The 20,627-nt window shown below is 29.9% G+C and overlaps 1 protein-coding gene across 2 annotated transcripts in view; it reads left to right on the top strand.

Annotated features, from left to right (window-relative positions):
* LOC130900953 (substance-K receptor) overlaps positions 1-20,627 on the top strand; it is a 62,018-nt gene that overhangs the window by 28,354 nt on the left and 13,037 nt on the right. For both annotated transcript variants that reach the window (XR_009060238.1, XM_057812014.1), the window contains exon 2: positions 14,177-14,569. Coding sequence is in view for 1 of the 2 variants with exons in the window: in XM_057812014.1 (XP_057667997.1) it covers positions 14,177-14,569 (393 nt within the window). In the remaining variant the exon portion in view is untranslated. The remainder of the gene's footprint in view (positions 1-14,176; positions 14,570-20,627) is intronic.

Genomic DNA, 20,627 nt, shown 5'->3' with positions numbered 1-20,627 from the left:
TTGAAAGTGGTTTTTTTAATAGAATTTGGATTTACTTCGATCTGGTGGAATCCAGAATCCAAGTCTAGGGTTGTGAAATACTGACTTCTACTAATTTCTCTAGGATATGTTTGGTAAAGGGGTCTGTCATTTATAGTATTTTCATTTAGTTTTCTGTAATCCGTTAGTATTCGCCATTTTTGTTTTCCAAACGCATCCATTTTCTTTGGAACGATCCAGACAGGGAGGACCAAGAACTTGATGAAAGTCTCATTATTCCGTCATCTAACATTTGTTATATGCTATATGATTTTGTATGAATCGGTATTTTTTCTTCTATTTTTATTTCATGTTTGACACTATTAGTGAAAGTTAATTTTTCATTAGGTCTTTGTAATACTTCTGGAAATTGGAAAATAAGTTTTTACAATCCCAGTTTTTCTTTCTGATTAAGATGATCTGATCTGATTAAAGAGAAGTCATCATTATAATTGATATCGGCAGAATTTATGTTATTTAATTCGAATTCTAGTTCTACTTTGTGATTTAATATTTGTTCTATGTTGAATATTTCGGAATCTTTGGCTGGAAATAATTCAGCTTCTTGTCTTATGGAGTCAGGATAAAATCTTTGAACTAATTGTCATAATATTTACTTGAAATATAAATCAAACGGCTTAATAAATATGATTTATATATAACGATATAAATCTAAAAATCAATATTTTCACAACTATGCATGAAAAGGAAACTTTACGACGTGATATATCGAATTACTTTCAGTATAAGAGTATTAATAATTCTAAAAATTCAACAAGAGAATAGAAATAGTAGGAGTATGATCACAATAAATAGCGAAAGTTGATTTATTTTCTGTTCGCAACGAATAGATAGTTTAGATTAGTAGTAGGAGATTAAATTGTTTATTCCAATCCAAGATTATCTCTTCATTGTTCAGAAAAGATTTTTTCCAGACAAAGCAAATTTAATTAGAATAGAACGATAGGATTTCAAATTTGTACATGGTAGAATGACATCAACCCTTACTTTACCAATTTGACACTAGCGATCAATATTGTTTCAAAACTGTACGACATTCACAAAAAAGAAGACGGTATTTTATGAGAATCCATGAACTCGGGATGTTATCTGAATATTTAACGCAATTCAGTGATTGAAATTCGACATAACTTATTAATAGATAAATAGTAGCAGCTACAGAAAAACAGGACACCACAATATGCCATAGTGACGAGGCAATACCTAGAAAATATGTTGTTTAGGATATTTATCCATAGATTTCTGTTAGATAGTTCTTTTTTTTCCAAACCTTCTGAATCAAATGTAGTTGCTTAAGAAAAGCAACCTGGAATCTTCATTGTTATTAGTGAAAAAAGTCTAATTCTTTCTTTCAAAAACTGAGCAGGAAAAATTTTTTCTTAAAGAGAAGTATCCCAATATCCCTTCTATATATTGTTGATGATATTAGAAATGCTACAGACAGAAGAAATTATTTCTTGACCTGAATATTTTGGCAACTTTATGACATTATTTAGACCAAGCTAAAAATATTTCACCTTTCACCTTATTTACAAAAATTAAATTTTTTTCTGAAGAAACTTAAAAGGTGAAAATATTGTTAGTATTGCAGATTTCTGTAGCGTAGCAAAATGCAAAACATCCTTTTAACAGGTTTAGAATCGTGGTTTTCGAACTGTTGGTTTTTCCTACCACTGAAAAACCCGTCGTGTTAACTCTACTTCAATGATAGTTATTTTTTCGTTTGTTGGCAGTAGAAGGTAAAATATCACGAAAACTATTGATTGGTCAACCAAGGCGTACCACCTAGCGTCAAGATAGGCGGTTCAGACATCTAGATGTGCGAGACAATTTTGTTACTAGCATTAATCCGAACTGAGATAGATAATGGATGCATCATATCAACCCATTCAAAGAATTATTAGATATTAGATATTAGTATAAGTCATAGGGGACATAATACATTATCCAAAAATTTCACTAAATTAAAATCTAAAACACCAAAAAACAAAAGAAGTAATATTATATATCAAGTGCCTTGTACTAATTGTGACTCTGTCTACATAGGGCAAACATCTCAGTATCTAGAAAATAGACTAAGAGGTCATCAATACGATAAAAATAATAGAACTGCATTAAAGAACCATGAAATATCAAAAAAACATAAATTCAATTATAAAGATTCAAAAATTCTTGAAACGGAATCTAATACACGAAAAAGAGAATTTTTAAAAATGGTTCCCATTCATAAGAACGAAAAAGCTATAAATGATAAAAAAGATCTAAATAATTTAAGTGAAATTTATAGCTCTATTTTGTAAATTCTAATAAATTTAATATATTTGAGATGTGGAAACCAAGGAAAAATTAATTTTTCTTATTGGAACAAAGTTTTAAGTTGATTTTATCCTTATTTTGATATTCATGATGAAGGTGATCAATATTTATATTGATAAAGACTTAAAGAAAAGTCGAAACTTCCAAATTTAATTTTCTTCTAAAAACTATAACGTGATATTCAGATGAAAGTTAATAATTAATTTTTTGTATATATATATATATATATATATATATTGTATTGTATATATAATGTATATATATATATATATATATATATATATATATATATATATATATATATATATAAAATATACAACCTTCAATATTGAACCTATAATTACTAAAGATATTTCAATCAAAACTATGTTAGCCAATATTGATTACATATCCTCTTTATACAAAATGAACAAGAAAGAAATGTCGTGATAGCCAAACGAATCAACATTCTTACTAACCACATTCATTCATGAATCGAAACCAACTTCTGTTTTTAGAGAGTTATTATATAAAACCAAAAATTTTCTAGAATAAAATACAAATTTAATAGTCATTCCATTTGACATAGGTAATATCGCAGTTATTATGGAGAAACAACAGTAGATTTATACAAAAAACTTATCTACAATAATACATCATACCAATAACTTAATAATGATCCAACTCTAAAAACAACTAATAATTGTAATAAATTAATAAAAAAAAGGTTTTAACAAAAAACAAATTGACAAAGAAACCCAGAAGAAATTAACTAACTATAACGGTATTTCTGCTAAATTCTACGGTTTATAAAAAATTCTCTATCAGCTAGACCTATTGTAGCCTCAATTAACTCTCCCATCGAAGCCCTTTCTAATTGGTTAACTAAATTTTGACTAAATCTTAGGATTATCACAATGATTATTGTATAAAATACTCGTTTAAAATCAAAGAAACTTCTAATAATATGATATTACCACCGAATTATATATTGTTAGGATTTGAGGTAATATCCCTATTTAGTGATGTGCACTTAAATATATGCCTTATAAACATAAACAACATAAATGGAACGATATAAGTAAAAATTGCAAACTTAATAAGAAACTGTATAAGAATTAATAACATTCATTTTTAACAATACATATTTCTCTTATAATAATAAACATTACCAACAAATTTTTGGGACACCAATGGGGTCTTCAATATACCCTATATTAGGAGATTATGTAATGGATTATATCTTGGAATTTGTAATATCTGTTTTACCCTTCAAATTATTCTTCATTAAAAAGTATGTAGATGATATAATTTTAACTCTTCCATATAATGAAATTGATAATTTATCATTTTACTTCAATAGTTTCGATCCCTATATACAATTTATTATAGAAAAAGAGAATACTGAAAAATCGTTACCTTTTCTTGATACTAAACTTATAAGAAACGAAAATAATAAAATTTTAATTGACTGGTATAGAAAGCCAATAAGTTCTGGAAGATATATCAATTATCATTCATATCACCCACGTAACACTAAAATTAATTTAATCAACCAGATAAAAAATTTCTGATCCAATTTTTCATGAAAAAAGCATTAAAATACTTTACAAACTTTTTTATGAAAGCTCATATTCTCCATATATTTTAAAACGAATTTTATATAATTCATTTGACATTAACAGGAACATTGAATCATCATTTTCAAACGTCATTTCTAACATTTTTACTCTATCTATTTTTACACCTTTACCATATATAAAATCAGTTACTCCTAAACTTTCTGGAATCTTTAAACAACACAATATTAAAATAGCATACAGTCAAACACTTAATATTCTATCTATTTATACTAAAGTAAAAGATAAAACACCAATCAATAAATTGCCTAACATAATATATGAAATACCTTGTTATAATTGGGACAAAAAGTACATTGGTCAGTCGAAAACTTCTCACAAGAGTGATAGCAGATTATATCCTGATAGATGTTCATTAGCGATTCATGTCTATCACGAAGGACACAATATGAATTATGAATCTGCAAAAATTTTGACAACTGAAAAAAACTACAAAAAACGTCTATTTTTAAAAACAACTTATGTTACCCAAAATGATCAATGCATTAATAAGAAAACTAATTTAAATAACCTTAGTGTAATTTATGCATATCTTTTAGATTTCGAAAAAACAAATTCTATGAAAATTCAACGCCATTAACAACCAACTAACCTATAAAATTTATTGTCATTTATATTCTAGCCAATGAATATTCAACTACATTCATAACGACCTAACCTATTGAAATTTAATGTTATCCATAAATTTACCAATCAAAATTAAACATCATTCGCTTATCCTTATCTAACCTAAAAAAATTCAACGTCATCAAAATCAAACCAATCAAAAATTAATAAAAATTCCCATAGTAACCAGAATAAATATTTCAATTAATCAATATTTCTATCAGAATCAATTTGAATATTGAATTTTGAATTCCATGAGTTTAAAAATTTTTACAAGCTTTAATAATATCAAAATCACCGGAAATCTTAATTAATTATTGTAAGTAAAATTTTATTATTGTTATACATCCATACATATTTCTTACATTGGTATTTGACCATAATTTCAGTTCCAGACGATGAATACATAAGTATTCGAAAGCTTGGAAAATCTATTGAATTTAGTCCACTTTGTTTCCTTGCCACGTTCCCAATAAAAAACTACTTTTATATATATATATATATATATATATATATATATATATATATATATATATATATATATATATATAAAAAATTGAGCTTTCGACTTAACTTTAGTCTTCATCAAAATATGATATTGACATTGACAATTTGCTTATTTATTTTGATTAATAGATCACATCGAAATATGAATAAAATCAAAATAGAAATTTATTCTAATAAGAAAAATTAATTTTTCCTCAGTCCTTGCATTTCAAATATGTAGTAGTACTCAATCCATTAGCATTTATAACTCTTCATAATATATATATCCTTTGTGTCTTCGTCTTTCTAATTTATCGGATGCTGGTACAAAGCCTTGCACTCTATCTTTTAACTGTTGGTTTAGTAAAAGAACCCATTCCATATGTCCTATTTTGGCTTCCGTTCTTAAAAAATATATAATTATCTATTTCTTGAATATTGTTTCATGTTCATTCTTAGACCTTAGACTAGACTAGAGTTAGAAGTTTTTTGATCACTCCTTCGTAAATATTAATTTTTTGTATTCTTGAAACATTAAATTTTCATTAATTTTTCAATAAATGAGATAAAGGAAAATGGTGCTGCACTTACTCGTATTCGTATTAAAATAATTAAGTAGGAGTTAAAAATAAGTCAAAACAGCAAAAAAGAAGCCCCCTACCTTAATACAAATGAAAAAGAGAATAATCGATCCAGAACCCCACCATTACCCTATCTTCCTTAATCAACTCCTTTTTTATTATTTGCAATTTAGTTAATTCCTACAGGAATACAATACATTTCAATACTTTAATATTTTATCATTAGGTATTTTATAGAAAAACAAGATAAAGTATGAAGTAATTTATATATTAAATACTCCAATTATATTGTCCACTAATTCTATGAAAATATATCTAGAAGTTTCATCCATCTTGATAACAAATGTATTCATAGCTACAACATTCTTGAAAACAAATACATTACTCAACCAACGCTGTTACAAATAAAATATAACTAAATACTCTTCAACAAAAAAATGTTCTAGTACCTTCAGGTCTCATACAGGTATATAGTGCTACTAGATCGTTAATAGACTAACTAAAAAAGCAGATTTCCTAAAATATTTACTGTACACTTATACCTAAAAGCAAGGATATGTACAATATCAACGTCACATTAGCATTAGACTACATCAAATTCAAAATTTGCTGTGTTGAACAGTTCACTACTTGCTTGGGAATATATTCCTCAGAAAGGTAGAGCTTCAAACAATAATATCTAGAATACGAATACACTTCTAAAACAGTTATTTACTCCCTAACGAACAACAAACAGTGTTTTGTTTGTAATGTGAAATTTAGTGTTCAATATTAAACTATAAAGTGTCCACTACATTGAATTGGAGCAATATAGGAAAATCATTGCTTAGGGATAAATAGAACTATAAGAATCTGTTGCACTATTTATAATTCTTTTCAATGTATGTAAAGTCTGATATCTATGTTGATCTTAATCTACTACTAGCTTTTACCCGCGGCTTCGCTCGCATCGAATCCATTAAATAAGTATCAGAAATCATTATAATAGAAAAGAATGAACTCTGTAGCAATATTAGAACCTGAGATATAGATCTTTGAATGTAGAAAAATTGCCAAAAACCTACAAAAATCCATAACTCCACATTGAATGTCCGCACCTAGGTCGTCTCAACCGATTGAAGTGTTCAAAAACTCAAAAGAAAGAAGGTGTTTCAGCGAGTGTTCTTAAATCAAAACGAAGTCTCTATCTTGAATAGAACCTGAGATATTGAGGATAGAAGGTGTGTATGTGAAAAACTCCCATAAGTAATGTACAGGGGGAAATCGCATTTGAGTATAACTTGAGAATGGTGAAAATTAGATGAAATCCGATGGTTGATGGCTGATCTGTGTATCAATACCTTTCATTGAAAAAAAAAATTAAGCAAATCGGTTGAGTAGAACGCCTGAACGGACTCGAAATGGAAATCATCAATTTTTTTAATATATAAGATGAGCTGGCAACTACTGATGAAAAGACCAGTGTTAATATGATCAACAGTGACTAGTTCAATATTAGATATAATCAGTAAAGTTATTTTTCAGTTAGTTCATGTGTCAACAGAAATATCTTTCAGTTGAAAAAATGGGAAAACATCTCACTAGGTACTACCCAACACACATGGACATTTTGATCATTTATTTTAGGCGTGGATACTTAAAACCCTTCTTAATGACTAGATATGGCAACATCCAAATTCCACCTGATTGCGGATTTCAAAATTTTTGCTTCTGCTTCTGAATATTGTTAAAAATGAATGTATCGTACTTGTGAAGAGAAATTTCCATTTAAAAAAAAAGCAATCAGAATATTTATTCACATTCTTTGAGTTAATTTTCTTGCGAGTGTTAGATAATCTAACATGTATAATGTCTTGATGAGGTTAACATCCAGTGATGTAAGCTCTAATATCTCATACTAGGTCAATTGGTCTAATTTTTGCAGTCTTTCTGCGATTCTTGGTCTTAACAATTTCTCTAGTTGTGGATTTGGGTGGGTTTCTATAGTTTTGTGATGTTTGATAATCCTTTCTTGGATAACTACCTGTACCGTGTGCACTCCTATTCCCTTCCTAAGTATTTAGTACTAATTGTTTGTGGTATTTTCGGTATTACTAAACTTAACTGTATGACATGTACCTTTACGTATCGTGAATGTTACATTCCTCCATTTTTGCAGCCACTCTTGTAATTGGTTTAGATAAGCCTGAACATTTTTTGTTGCCGTTTGTGATTCCTGACTAGTAGAGAGGATGACTGTATTGTCAGTTAAAGTCCCTGTTGTTGTATACTGTATCTATGGTATATCTGTGTATGCAGTATGTAAAGTAGAGGGCCTAGTACGCTACCCTATGGCACTCCTGCTGCTATAGTAAAAAGTTCAGACTTTTTATCAATAACTTTTTTTAGAAGTTTCTGATGGTTAGTTAAAATTTCAGAAGTAGGAATTTGGGGGAAATATTCTTTTAATTTATTTTATATAGCCTGAGCGATATCGAGAATAACAGCAGAGCAGTTGTTTTGGTCTTCAGCGCTTTGTTTATTTTCCTTCTGAATCGGTGGACTTGTTGTACTGTCGAATATTTGTGCAGGAATCCATTCCGGTGGAAGGAGATCTTCAGTTATTCTACGTACTAGCTTTTGAAGAAGTTTGGACCTTGTTAGCAAGCTTATTGGATGGTTAGATGAATAATGAATAAATATGATCTATGCAACTTTATATGATTTTGGAAAGAGAGAGAGCGTGTATTGTATATAAAGACGAAACATTTTCTAGCACAACCTAACATCTGCCTGTTATTCAACATAATAAACTACCGGTATCGACATATTTCCAACGTAAATACGATATATAGAAAGTAAAAAGGAATACTCACTACTTAGGGTGCAACTACATTGTATCCGTATTTCTCCTGATCCAATCCGATATCGCCCGAACGTCGGTCAAAAAACAAAGATAAACATCTTAACGGAGTTTCCTATAGTGGATCTGTACCACCGATCGGATCGATAGCAACCGACGACGACTGATACGGCGGCCGACCTAACGTGCTTGTTTTTAAACTGATATCCGTCTCCCGACGCTTCATAACAATGAATTCGAAAATCGAGAATTACTGATAGAGTTAGTGAAAAATGTTGAGCCACATCGTCCGAAAAAAAAACTAAAAAAATTTGATTACGATTCCCAAGCGCTTAACGTAGAAAAAAGGAAAATCGACTCAATCTAACAACGTTATTCTCGGCGAAAAAATAAATATCAAGATACTCAAGCAACTCAGTCAAATAGAAAAACTGAGACTCCGAATGAAAATTATGGGGGACGTCACTGATGCATTGGAAGCGCACAATTTCCTTAAAGATTTGAGATCATCGGGAGTTATATCAACACTATTAGGTTTAAATTTATCTTCACCTTAACCATCTCCCTTAGGAACTGATGGTTCTGAACCATCGCACCACTCTTCTACGTTGCCTGAGGAACAACTTCAACAACAGGGCGCTTATAATTTATTGTACTTATAGTTTACCTTTTATTTAGAGTTTTGTGCAATACACATTTATTTCCATAAAGAGTTCCTATCATTAACACCAAAAACGTTTTTTATTAGCAAGCTTCTTCACCATCTGTGAAAATTCAAATTCAAATAGTTTTCTTACCGTATTGTAATAGTTAATTTTGATAGAATGATAGAAAAGACAACGGAATATAAAAGAGAAACATGCTTTTAGTCAATAAAAAGACAGAAACTAACAGAGGAATTAGAAAGACAAGGATATCCAAAAAATTGAGAATATCCATAGAAATAATACTAAATTAGAGTGACATTAAAGTGAGATTCCAAGGTACAACGGACACAAATAAGGGCGTTAAGCAGAGAAATCCAATGTCACCAACGCTATTCATTATAATTCTGGAAGTCATTGTGAGAAACGCAGTACTATAAAACAAGAACATTACAACAGATGAACTAATTAGAAGAAGAAGCAACAAATTACGGAATGGAAATAAATGCAGAAAAAACGAAATATAAAAAATTAGAAGGAAAACCAGAATAGTGAGCAAACCAACTGAAAACTAGCAAATACAATTTTGAAACAGTATCGCCCTTTAACTATCTAGGAATAACGTTGGGACAAACAACCAGAGAGAGGATAAAGAATAGGATAAAAAAGGGCTATAAAGCCTTTGGAAGAAACAAAAACCTACTAAAAAATAAAAACATAACCAAACAAAACAAAATAAAGATTTACAAAACCCTAATAAGACTAGTAATCACATATGCAATGGAAACAACAGTAATAAACAAAAGAGAAAACTATAACAGGTTCAAACATAACACAGGAAGGAGAAAGAAGAGCAAAGAGAAACGAAGAAATAGATAGAGAACTGGGGAAAGAGAATATAGTGAGGCACATAAAAGCACAAAGGCTCAACTGGGCCGGACACCTAATGAGAAGAAAACCAATTGAAATGATCAAAAGAATAACGCAATGGATCCCATTGTGGCCAAGGAAAAGGGGCAGGCCGAGAAAAACTTGGAGAAATGAAATAGAGGAGGACATAAGAGCACTCAATATAGAAAACTGGAAAACGGAAAAGAATGGAAAATAATAACAAAAGCAGCGAAAACAAACGACAAAATACAAGGGAAATAAAAATTAGAAAATGAGGAGTAATCCAACTTAAAAAAAAGGATTCAAAGCGCCAAAAGCGATAGCCATATTCCACATGGGATTGAAAGGCTTGATGATGAGGAGGATAGTCAGTGAGTGCGTCTATTTCAACTTTTGCATTAGTAGAAGTAGATTTGAAATTTTGCATATAGTGAGTAGTTGCTCGGCATAAATACTGGAAGTGTAAATACGATGATTAAACTTTTGATTAAAAAACCACTGACCATTCTCCCACGTTGGTATTTTTCCGTTATTAGTGGGCACTTCATCAAATTTCGAGATATACATAAGACCTAAGAATTATTATCATTGCAATAATTGCATATTTGTCTATCCAAGTTTTTACTACGTACCTACTACACGCAAACAATACAAGCTTATTATTTATTACAAAATAAATTTTATATTGTGATAAGTAAATGTATATTGGATAAATAATAAATAAATATTTAACTTATTGTCCCTACTTTATTTTTATCACCTATATAATTTATTTAATTATTGCGGACTTTTGATATCAAAACATGACTTCAACTCACAATTACAATAGGACAGCCTCAATTTAATAAAAACAGAGAGTGTCCTTTCAGCTTTTCTTGATGAATTCTAATTTATGAAGGAAAATATTGGTCAGCGTCAATTTTCATAGTTTTCAAACTAGTTACAGGTCGAGTGCCTTGATGAAGATATTCAGACATACGTTCAACATTTGATTGCCCTGTATGATCATTTTAAAATCAGATTTGACAATATTCTGTGGATGGCAATAGCACCATGGATTATAAATCCATTTTATGAAACGTAAGTGGACAATGTGACAATACAAGGGGAGTTACTAGAGCCTAATGAGGAGGTGAAAGTGGCATTGAAAATAAGCAGAAGCTTACGATTGCATTTCCATCGTCATATTTTGTCCAAAAAAGTTTTAGTGCCGTTGTAAACTTATTAACAGAAAAGGAGCAGATTGAATATCAAAAAACGGTGAGATTTACGGCTATTCCTCACAAAACTCAAGCCAAATATTGATAATTTGCTGTCCATCAAGTACACCCCGAAACCAAAATTATAATTTTCTTGTAATTACGATTGTAGAAGTTACATTACGTTGTGTTTAATTTTGATTATATTATGACTGTTACGACAGTAATAATTAATAGTGTAATAGTTTATATATTTTACAGTTCCGATTATTGTATTTCATAATATTACGCAGGATCGGATTAGTCAATCGAAAAAGTTTCAAAAATAAAGAGAAAATAGAGATACTGACTCTCAATCAATAATTTAAAAATTCCTGATATTGTTTTAAAAACTCAAATCTTCGAGAATAGCACCATACATTCTTCTAACATCAGGGCGTTTATTTATTCTAATAAATGAATTTTGATTGTAATAGTAAATTATTCATACCATGCTTTTGTTCTTAAAAATGGAGCAAAAACCAAACAAGAACAGTGTGTGTCATACTGATTTGGTAGCGCCAGTTCTATTCAGTTATGTTCACAACTATGCTTGCTTCTATCACTGCTGAAATGGCTAATATATATAATATAAGCTTTCGATTCTTTTGTAAATGTATCTCTAATAAGAAGAAGTCATTGGTGGCTCGTACATGATAACGATCCTCTACATTTTGATGTAATCGTACAAAAGATTTTAAATAACATTTTTCCACATTATTGGATTAGACGAGAATTTCTACAGCCACAGCCAAGGTTACTTTGCCACAATCTTAGAATTTTTCTTTGTGTGGTTCACTCTTAAATGTAGAAGATATTCAAAATCGTATCGTACGAGGCTGTAATGTTATTTACAAAAAATCCATACTTTCTAAGACATATAGGCAATATAATGTGTGAATTAGATGGTTCTATTATAGATAAAAGTTCAAATTTTTAATGGCTTTTTAAATGTACTATTTTTTTAAGTTTATCACAATAGAATTGCCGCTATTAAATAAATTTCACCTACTTTCAAAGTTTGTTCATTAAAAAAGTATAACGCCCCATTGCTTATCAACGATAAGACTTATTACACATATTTTTAATACTTCCGTGTTAAAATACGTAGTGAATCGCACAAAGGAATCTTTCCGATTACTTTGGAAATATCCTGATAAGACTTACAAACAAACGGGAACTTCTACTTGTACCTTCGCCAGTCAAAAAATAATAATTCATAACTATTTTTCTTGGAAAAAATTACTTTTCTAGCTGTATACCACGCCGAATAATAAATTCCATTTCATCTGCGAAAGTGACTATCCGTTCGATATGTGCAATTTGGGTATATTATTTTTGTGTACTTATTCCGAGGCTGTATCAATATAACACATGAAATTTAACACATGAGATTATTAAGATATAAACACTACAATTTCATATACATAATATCCTATCTTCACCGTAACCAGCTTATGTTTGACGAAAGTAGTAGAATATTATTTTTATCCGAGAGAAGTTAGATCGAGCCCTGGCGGTACGTAATAGTCCTCGTCTCAAGCCTTTAATTTGAAATTCATTACGAATGAATTGAACATGAACCAATAATCTTCATATAAACAAATTGATTAGAACTGACGAAGTTAAAAATTAGATGTAGCAAAAGCCGCCGATTTAATCAACGCAGTTATTAGTAATATGTAAAGATAAATAAAACTTCACTCAAGCTATAAGCACTATTAGAAAGTATGAATAGTATAACTTCTATAATTTAAAAAGTTGATCGATGAGGGGGCAAATAATTAGTTACTAATAGTTTAATTAACGAACACTTGCCATTTTTCGAATCGATGCCTTCTTGAACACGTCCCTTTTTCAGATGGCCTTGTATTGCAACGTCCTGTTTTGCTCTTAATAATCTATTTATCTTTCATACTTGTTACATCTTCTTCTATTTATGTTACTATTTCTGGTAATGTTTATTATTGATTTTTATATTTGATTGGATTTTCTGGTAATTTTTATCGCAATTTATTGGTACTTAATGTTTGCATTATTTTATTTCATGATATTTATAACGCCTTCATTCCTTTTTATTGACGTTGATAAACATGTTTTTCATTGTTACTAACGATCTATTACTATAAAACAACTTCAACTTCATAACATATTTCTGATATTTGAACATATTTCGGCATCCATATATTTGTATGATTTCAGATCAATTTTTTGATGAATGGAATTATTTTGTAATTCTGTCCAACATTTTCATAAGCTCAGGAACAATATCTGGTATAATTTTTTTCAGAATAATGCCAAGATTTTGAATCTGTTTAACGTTTCCTTAATATATCCCTTAAATAAATAATCTTATAATAAGTCTTATAAGTTCTACAGGATTATATCGTTTAACAATTGTTGATTCGGTAATATAACACCAGTCAATTAAATTGTTGTGATCACTCTGCAATTCAAAGGCATAAGCAAGGTCTGTGATTACCACTCTCTTACTAGACATGAGTCAAAAATTAATAAGCTGCTAGGTACGGAAAATAACGAACTATATTTTCCCTAGTGGGGAACTAACTAAAAAATGTAGAGTAACTCCATTAACTGAAAGCTGCCTTGGAATTATAGAAGGTAGATATAATGTAATTAAAAAGTGGTGCTGATAATCGATATACAAAAAAAACATATGAATTTCTTATCATTAGAATCTTTACTCTCCAAAATAAGGAATTGAGAGAGATATGTAAACTGCTCAAATTCAAATCCAAAAGAAGTTGTCAAGAGCGTGGACGCATTTTTCATCAGTTTTTTTATCAGTCATTATTCTAATTCCTAACGCTTTGTTAATAACATATTAATTTGTATTGTTTTCAAAATTAAGAGCTTCCGAATAGAATATAATGAAATAATGGTTTTTTTTCAGTCTTTTCCAGTCTCAGCCAGTACCCTTTCTATGATGGTAATATCAGTAGACCGTTTTTTCACAGTGAAAAACTATCGACCCATTGGACAAGTAGCGACGCGTCGTCAAGTTTTAAGCATAACTGTAGCTGCTACATGGCTTTCGGCAGCGGCTCTTTCATCATTCCAAATCATATCAAGATACAAACATCCCTGGAAAAAAGGTCTCATGATCAGTAGAATAACAATGGTTCATATCATACCAGCATGCACAGTAATGATGAGTCATCTAGGAGTACACGCTAAACTTACCGCATTGTCCTTAACTGCTAGAGCTAAACATGGGGAATTGCCGTTGCCAATACCTTTAATGAGACGGCCTACCCATGTTATTATCGTTGCTGGAATGCCCAAGGTATGTAACCTTACTCGTAATTCATTAGATTTCTTTTTATTATGAGTTTATGGGTTTATAATGAGTAGTATGAAACAGGAAATTCTGAATCCCTTTTTGGTATTTTATAGCAATATTTATACCACCGATATTTATCAACACATGCGTGAAAAAGTGTTAGTGACATAATGGTATCAGTAATGCGGGGAAACATTGATTGTCATAACACTGCTGTTATTAAAGTGATATCATATATTTATTCTGTATATATTTATTCTGTATATCTATAGCAATCCTAACAATAATACAAGACCATACAGCATTCACTAGAAAATTGTAAGTTGTAATCCCGTACATAACTGAATCCATAAATGGGGAATTAACTGTGTTTTCAAGATAGTCCAAATAGATTGTTCCAAAGAAAAAATAAGCTCCCACCAATTGTAGTGAATATAATGAATATAATGTCAAAAAAAAACAAATTAAAATTGAGATACAAACAACAAAAGAAATTTTGAAGAAACTAAAATAATACAATCCTACTTCCTACCTCAAGCTGGTGTGATGCGAGAGGTATCGATCAATCACAAATATAAGAAGATTAATGAAATGTTCCAGATATGTATTACTGTTAAAAAATCGATTTTCCAAGAAAAGCCAAAGTTTTATCAACCAGATCTCTCAATTTTTAATATATATAGATAAAGGAATCATCAGTACAAAAAAAAGATTGATAAAAGTGTGTTACGAAAAACTAATAGCAAATACTAACAGGATAGATGAATTGTTTAAATGAAGAATAGTCCAAATAGTCCAAAAATAGTACAAGGAAAAGAAAGAGGGAATATAATGGTGAAAAAATAACGAATAACAAACTACGGAATATATTTGTAAAACCAGAACTAAGTAAAATAATAAAATAGAAAATAATAGAAAGGTTGGGGCTTTTGCAGAGAATGCCAGACAACAAACAAAATTATTGATATAAAACAAGTAGAAACAAAAAGAAAAGACAATTTATTATGTTCGTTTTCATAATAAGATAACTTTGCTACATCCTATACATCAGTTTATTACACGAAATTGTAAAACTTGGTCATCAAATGCTATCCTGCAATTTCAAACTATAAAGTCCTTATTTTAATGTTTATGCACTGGTGGTACTAAAGTCATTCTGTGTTTTTAAGTATTAGTTGTATCACCTTCTGGAAAACAGGTCAAACACATCGAAACATGCACAACTACAATGTGAGTGCATACAGACAATATTGCTTTCAAACAGGGTTGTCGTTAAAAATACAGACTATAATTATTTATTAAAATAATGAATAAACTGGATAATTCCTTACATCAAGGAATATCATATCGTGGAAAAATTTAAATTAGGACTAAACCATATTTTGTTTAGATCTAATAACAATAATATTCATCTCTATCTGCAGTTGTCTTCGTATACTATGCTTATGGCGGTATTTAAAAGGGTATTTAACAGGACAGTGATCTGTCATTTCTAGACTTCACCAAAAATCCTCCAGACTTCTTAGCTGATGTGAGTATGATTCTTCTGGATTGTCTTATGCCTCCATCACATATCACATCTTATCTACAGAGATATTTACTGCATTCTATAATTCTATATATATATATATATATATATATATATATATATATATATATATATATATTGTTGAGGTCACACAAAATTGAGGTCACCTTAAAATATTCATGTTTTTTGAAATTTTACGTTTTCAGTTTTCAGTTCTTGGTGCTGGTGTGTGTATGCGGATCAGTCGTCCCAACTCGTCCAAGATATGTTTTATGGGATTCGTGTCTGGGCTGCGGGCTGGCCAGTCAAACCGCCTAATTTCTACCTCATCCAGATACTCCCTGACAATTCTGGCTGTATGTGGTCTCGCATTATCTTGCATAAAAATACCACGTTACCCCATAGTCGCCATGAAAGGCATAACATGGTCTTCAGCACCTCCGCAATTTACCTGTGAGAGGTTAGGGGGCCATTTTCTATGAAGACCAACTCTGTACGAGCTTGTTCAGTGATTCCCGCCCAAACTATAATTAAACCACTGCCAAATGGAAGACGATCATCATTGCAAACTTCAACATATCTTTCCCCAGGTCTTCTCCACACTCGTCGAAGTCCATCTGATCCAGTGAGGCAAAAACGCGACTCACCTGAGAACAATACCCAGCTCAAGTCATCATCATTCCAACGAACGTGATCTCTGGCAAATGTCAATCTTGTAGTCCGATGCTGGCGTTGCAACGGGGGACCTGTAGCCATTCTTCTGCATGACAGCCCAGCAGCATGAAGTCTTCTTCTAACGGTCCATTCACTAACGTTGACATTTCTCACTTCTTCCAACTGATTTCGCAGTGAAACTGCAGTAGCTGTCCTATTCCGCAAACTTGTGTATACCAAAAAACGGTCATCTCGTTGAATGGTAACTCTTTTTCGCCCAGACCTTGGTCTTCTAGTGATCAGGCCAGTCTCCAGAAAGCGCTGGTACACCCTTTGCACACCACAAAGGCTAACACCAACAATTCTTCCAATTTCACGTTGCCTCCGATCATCTTGTAACAGAGCAACAATTCTTGTCACAACAATCAGATCTAAAGGCATTATGGGCCTGTTAAATCACTACACTTTGCTATCGTTAGGTTTTACACAAAGAATCAACAATAAACGGGAAAATAAGCAAGGGAAATGTTCAATTAGTGCAAAGGCACATTTTTCATCAAAGTCGTACTCTAATACATCGAATGACAGCTAATGACTGTCAAGTCTCGGAAAAAATTTATATATATTTATATATATATATATTTATATATATATATATATATATATATATATATATATATATATTTGTGTTCCAAAATTAGTTTTTTAAATAATTTTTGAAAGATAGATAAAATTGATGTTTCGCCTTTTTTTTTAAGTTCTTATCAAAATATGATATTGACATTGACAATTGTTCTAATAAGAACAATTAATTTTTCCCTCGTCGTAAATATATAGCAGTGACCAATTAAATTATTTGTAAAATTATTAGAATTTGCAAAATAGAACTATAAATTTTTGAATCTGTATAATTGAATTTATGTTTTTTTGATATTTCTTGGTTCTTTAATGTAGTTCTATTTTTTATCGTAGTGATGACCTCCTAGTCTTAGTCTATTTTCTAAATACTAATATCATATTTATTGAAATAATTCGATAATTGTTGAGAAAGTCCTTGTACATATAAGAAGGAAAAATGTTTTGATGTTTTGTTTTATAATTTTTTCCGCATAATTATTTTCTTTTAATGTAGTTTTTGCTTTTTGAATAGATAAACATATAAATTGAGGATCTGATAGTTGTATAGACCTATCGGCGAAACTTATTATCACTGATCTTTTTTGTCACATAGGATGACACGAATTGAGGTTTAGATATCTTGATGCTCAAGTTGGTTTCGTATACCATTCTGTTCTTATGTTAATGTTAATTTTATATAATGTTACATCAAGAAAATTGATTCTTTTCTTTTGCTCGACCTCGGTTTTGAATTGAAGTTTTTTATCATAGAAGAATAAGATAGAATAAGAATAGAATTTTTTATTTATGTTTTAAATTTGATTCTTTGATACGGCAGTAATGCAGTCATCTACATATCGTAAAAACATTGGAATATTTATCAAGTTTGCTTATGACAGTTTCCTCAATATTTTCCATTACCAATTGTGCTATAATACTTGAAATGGATGCTATGTGGCTTATATAAAATCAAACAGAGGTATTTCTGTATGTTCTTTAATGTTGTCATATTTTTCTATCAATATATTTTTTACAATGAAAATTGTTTTGATATAAATTTTTTCTTAAATATTTCTCAAATAATTAGATAATGGGGTGAGAGGAGTTTGAATACTTGAACCAATCGGTCGAAGGGGAATGTCAGGTTTATGTAGTTTTGGTAAACCATATATTTTAGGGGGTAAGGCATTTTGAATTTTCAATTTTTTGCGTCTAATGGAATGTCTAATGAAAATTTGTTCTTCCCAAGATCGAATTAGATCATTATTTTGCTTTTGATACGAATTCGTAGGGTCTTGTTTATTTTTTTTTTGTAATTTGTCTTATCATTTAATAATTTCATCATTTTATCATTATAATCTTCTGATTTCATGATAACAGTTTTATTAGATGTCTACTTTCAAAATTTTGAGATCTCTGTTTTGATTGATAAATTTTTTTGTTTTAGTTATATTTTGGGGTTTGATATTGCTCTGTTGCTGTTTGTTTTTCAATTTATTTTTGAAATTAGTAATAATATTACAAGTATCAAATCGTATTTTATTTTGAATTTCGTTATTTAGATGTTGCATTCAATATTACATCAGATATTTGTCACAAGTAATTCTTTGTCACTAGAAATATTTTGTGCAAAATTGGGACCTAAAGATAAAACTTCTCTCACTTCACCTGGAATAATTCTATCAGTTTAATTTTCATCCATTTTGATTTTATTTCATTTGTTTCTTCAGCAATAGGTTGTTGTTATAATATTAGGTTATCAATTACTGCCTTGCCAAAGAATAAAATTGAAAACATAAATAAAGAATTCTATTCTTATGATAAACTTCACTTCACTATCGAAAGCGAACAAAATAAAAGATCAATTTTCTTGATGTAACATTATATGAAATTAACAATGACATAACAGAATTGTATACCAAACCAACTACTCCTCAAGATATTTAAAATTCAATTCGTGTCAACCTATGTCACAAAAAAGATCAGTGATAATTAGTTTGGCTGATAGATCTATCCAACTATCAGATCCTGAATTTAGATGCTTGGCTATTCAAAAAGCAAAAACTGCATTGAAAGAAAATAATTATCCGGAAAAAATGATAAAAACATATTCCAGATAAACAGATAAACAGATTCTACGATCAATTCAAAAATAAAACAGAAACGGAACATCAAAACATAAAACATTTTTCCTTACCATATGTACAAGAACTTTCCCAATGTCATATTTATTGAAATAATTCGATAATTGTTGGAAAAGTTCTTGTACATATGGTAAGGAAAAATGTTTTATATTTTGATGTTTCGTTTCTGTTCTGATTTTTAATTGATTGTAGTGTCTGTTTATCCGTTTCTTGAATATTTTCTTTCAATGCAGTTTTTGCTTTTTGAATAGCTAAGTATCTAAATTCAGGATCTGATAGTTGGATAGATCTATCAGCCAAACTTGTAATCACTGTTTTTTTGGTAACATAGGATGACACGAATTGAAGTTCATATATCTTGAGGACCAAGTTGGTTCCGTATACCATTCTGTTCTTATGTTATTGTTAATTTTATATAATGTGACATCAATAAAATTGATTCTATTATTTTGCTCGACCTTGATTGTGAATTGAAGTTTTTTATGATAAGACTTGAATTTTTTATTTATATTTTTAATTTTATTCTTTGGTACGGCAGTAGTGCAATCATCTACATATCGGAAAAAGAATGGAATATTTATATCAAGTTTACTTACGACTGTTTCCTCAAGATCTTTCATTACCTATGGAACACTTGAAATGGAAGCTCCCATAGCACAATCATAAATTTGTTTGTGTATTTCATTTTCATATTTGAAGTATGTTGTTGTAACTGTTAGTACTAAAGATTCAGTAAGTTCTTTTTGAGGTATTTCTGTATATTCTCTAGTTTTCTATCAATATATTAATATAACATCTGACGAAATAAATACATATTCATTATACTTTAAATTTTTCCTTTAAAATCTCATGTGTTTTTGATATCGTATTTGTTCTGAATTAAAATTTTTTTCAAAATATTTTTTAACTAATTAGATAATAGTGAAAGAGTTTGAATAATTCAAACAATCAGTCGAAGTAGAATATCAGGCTAATAATTATTAAACGATAAGACTCTTAAGAAAATAAAACATGACTACGAATTATTATAAAAAATAAAATAATGATCTAATTCGATCTTGGGAACAACAAGTTTTTATTTCGCCATCATATGCAAAAAAAGTGAAAATTCAGAATG

The sequence above is a fragment of the Diorhabda carinulata genome, chromosome 1 (genome assembly GCF_026250575.1).
Source record: "Diorhabda carinulata isolate Delta chromosome 1, icDioCari1.1, whole genome shotgun sequence".
In the NCBI taxonomy this organism is placed as follows: Eukaryota; Metazoa; Arthropoda; class Insecta; order Coleoptera; family Chrysomelidae; genus Diorhabda; species Diorhabda carinulata.
This window is presented reverse-complemented; position numbering and strand designations above follow the sequence as displayed.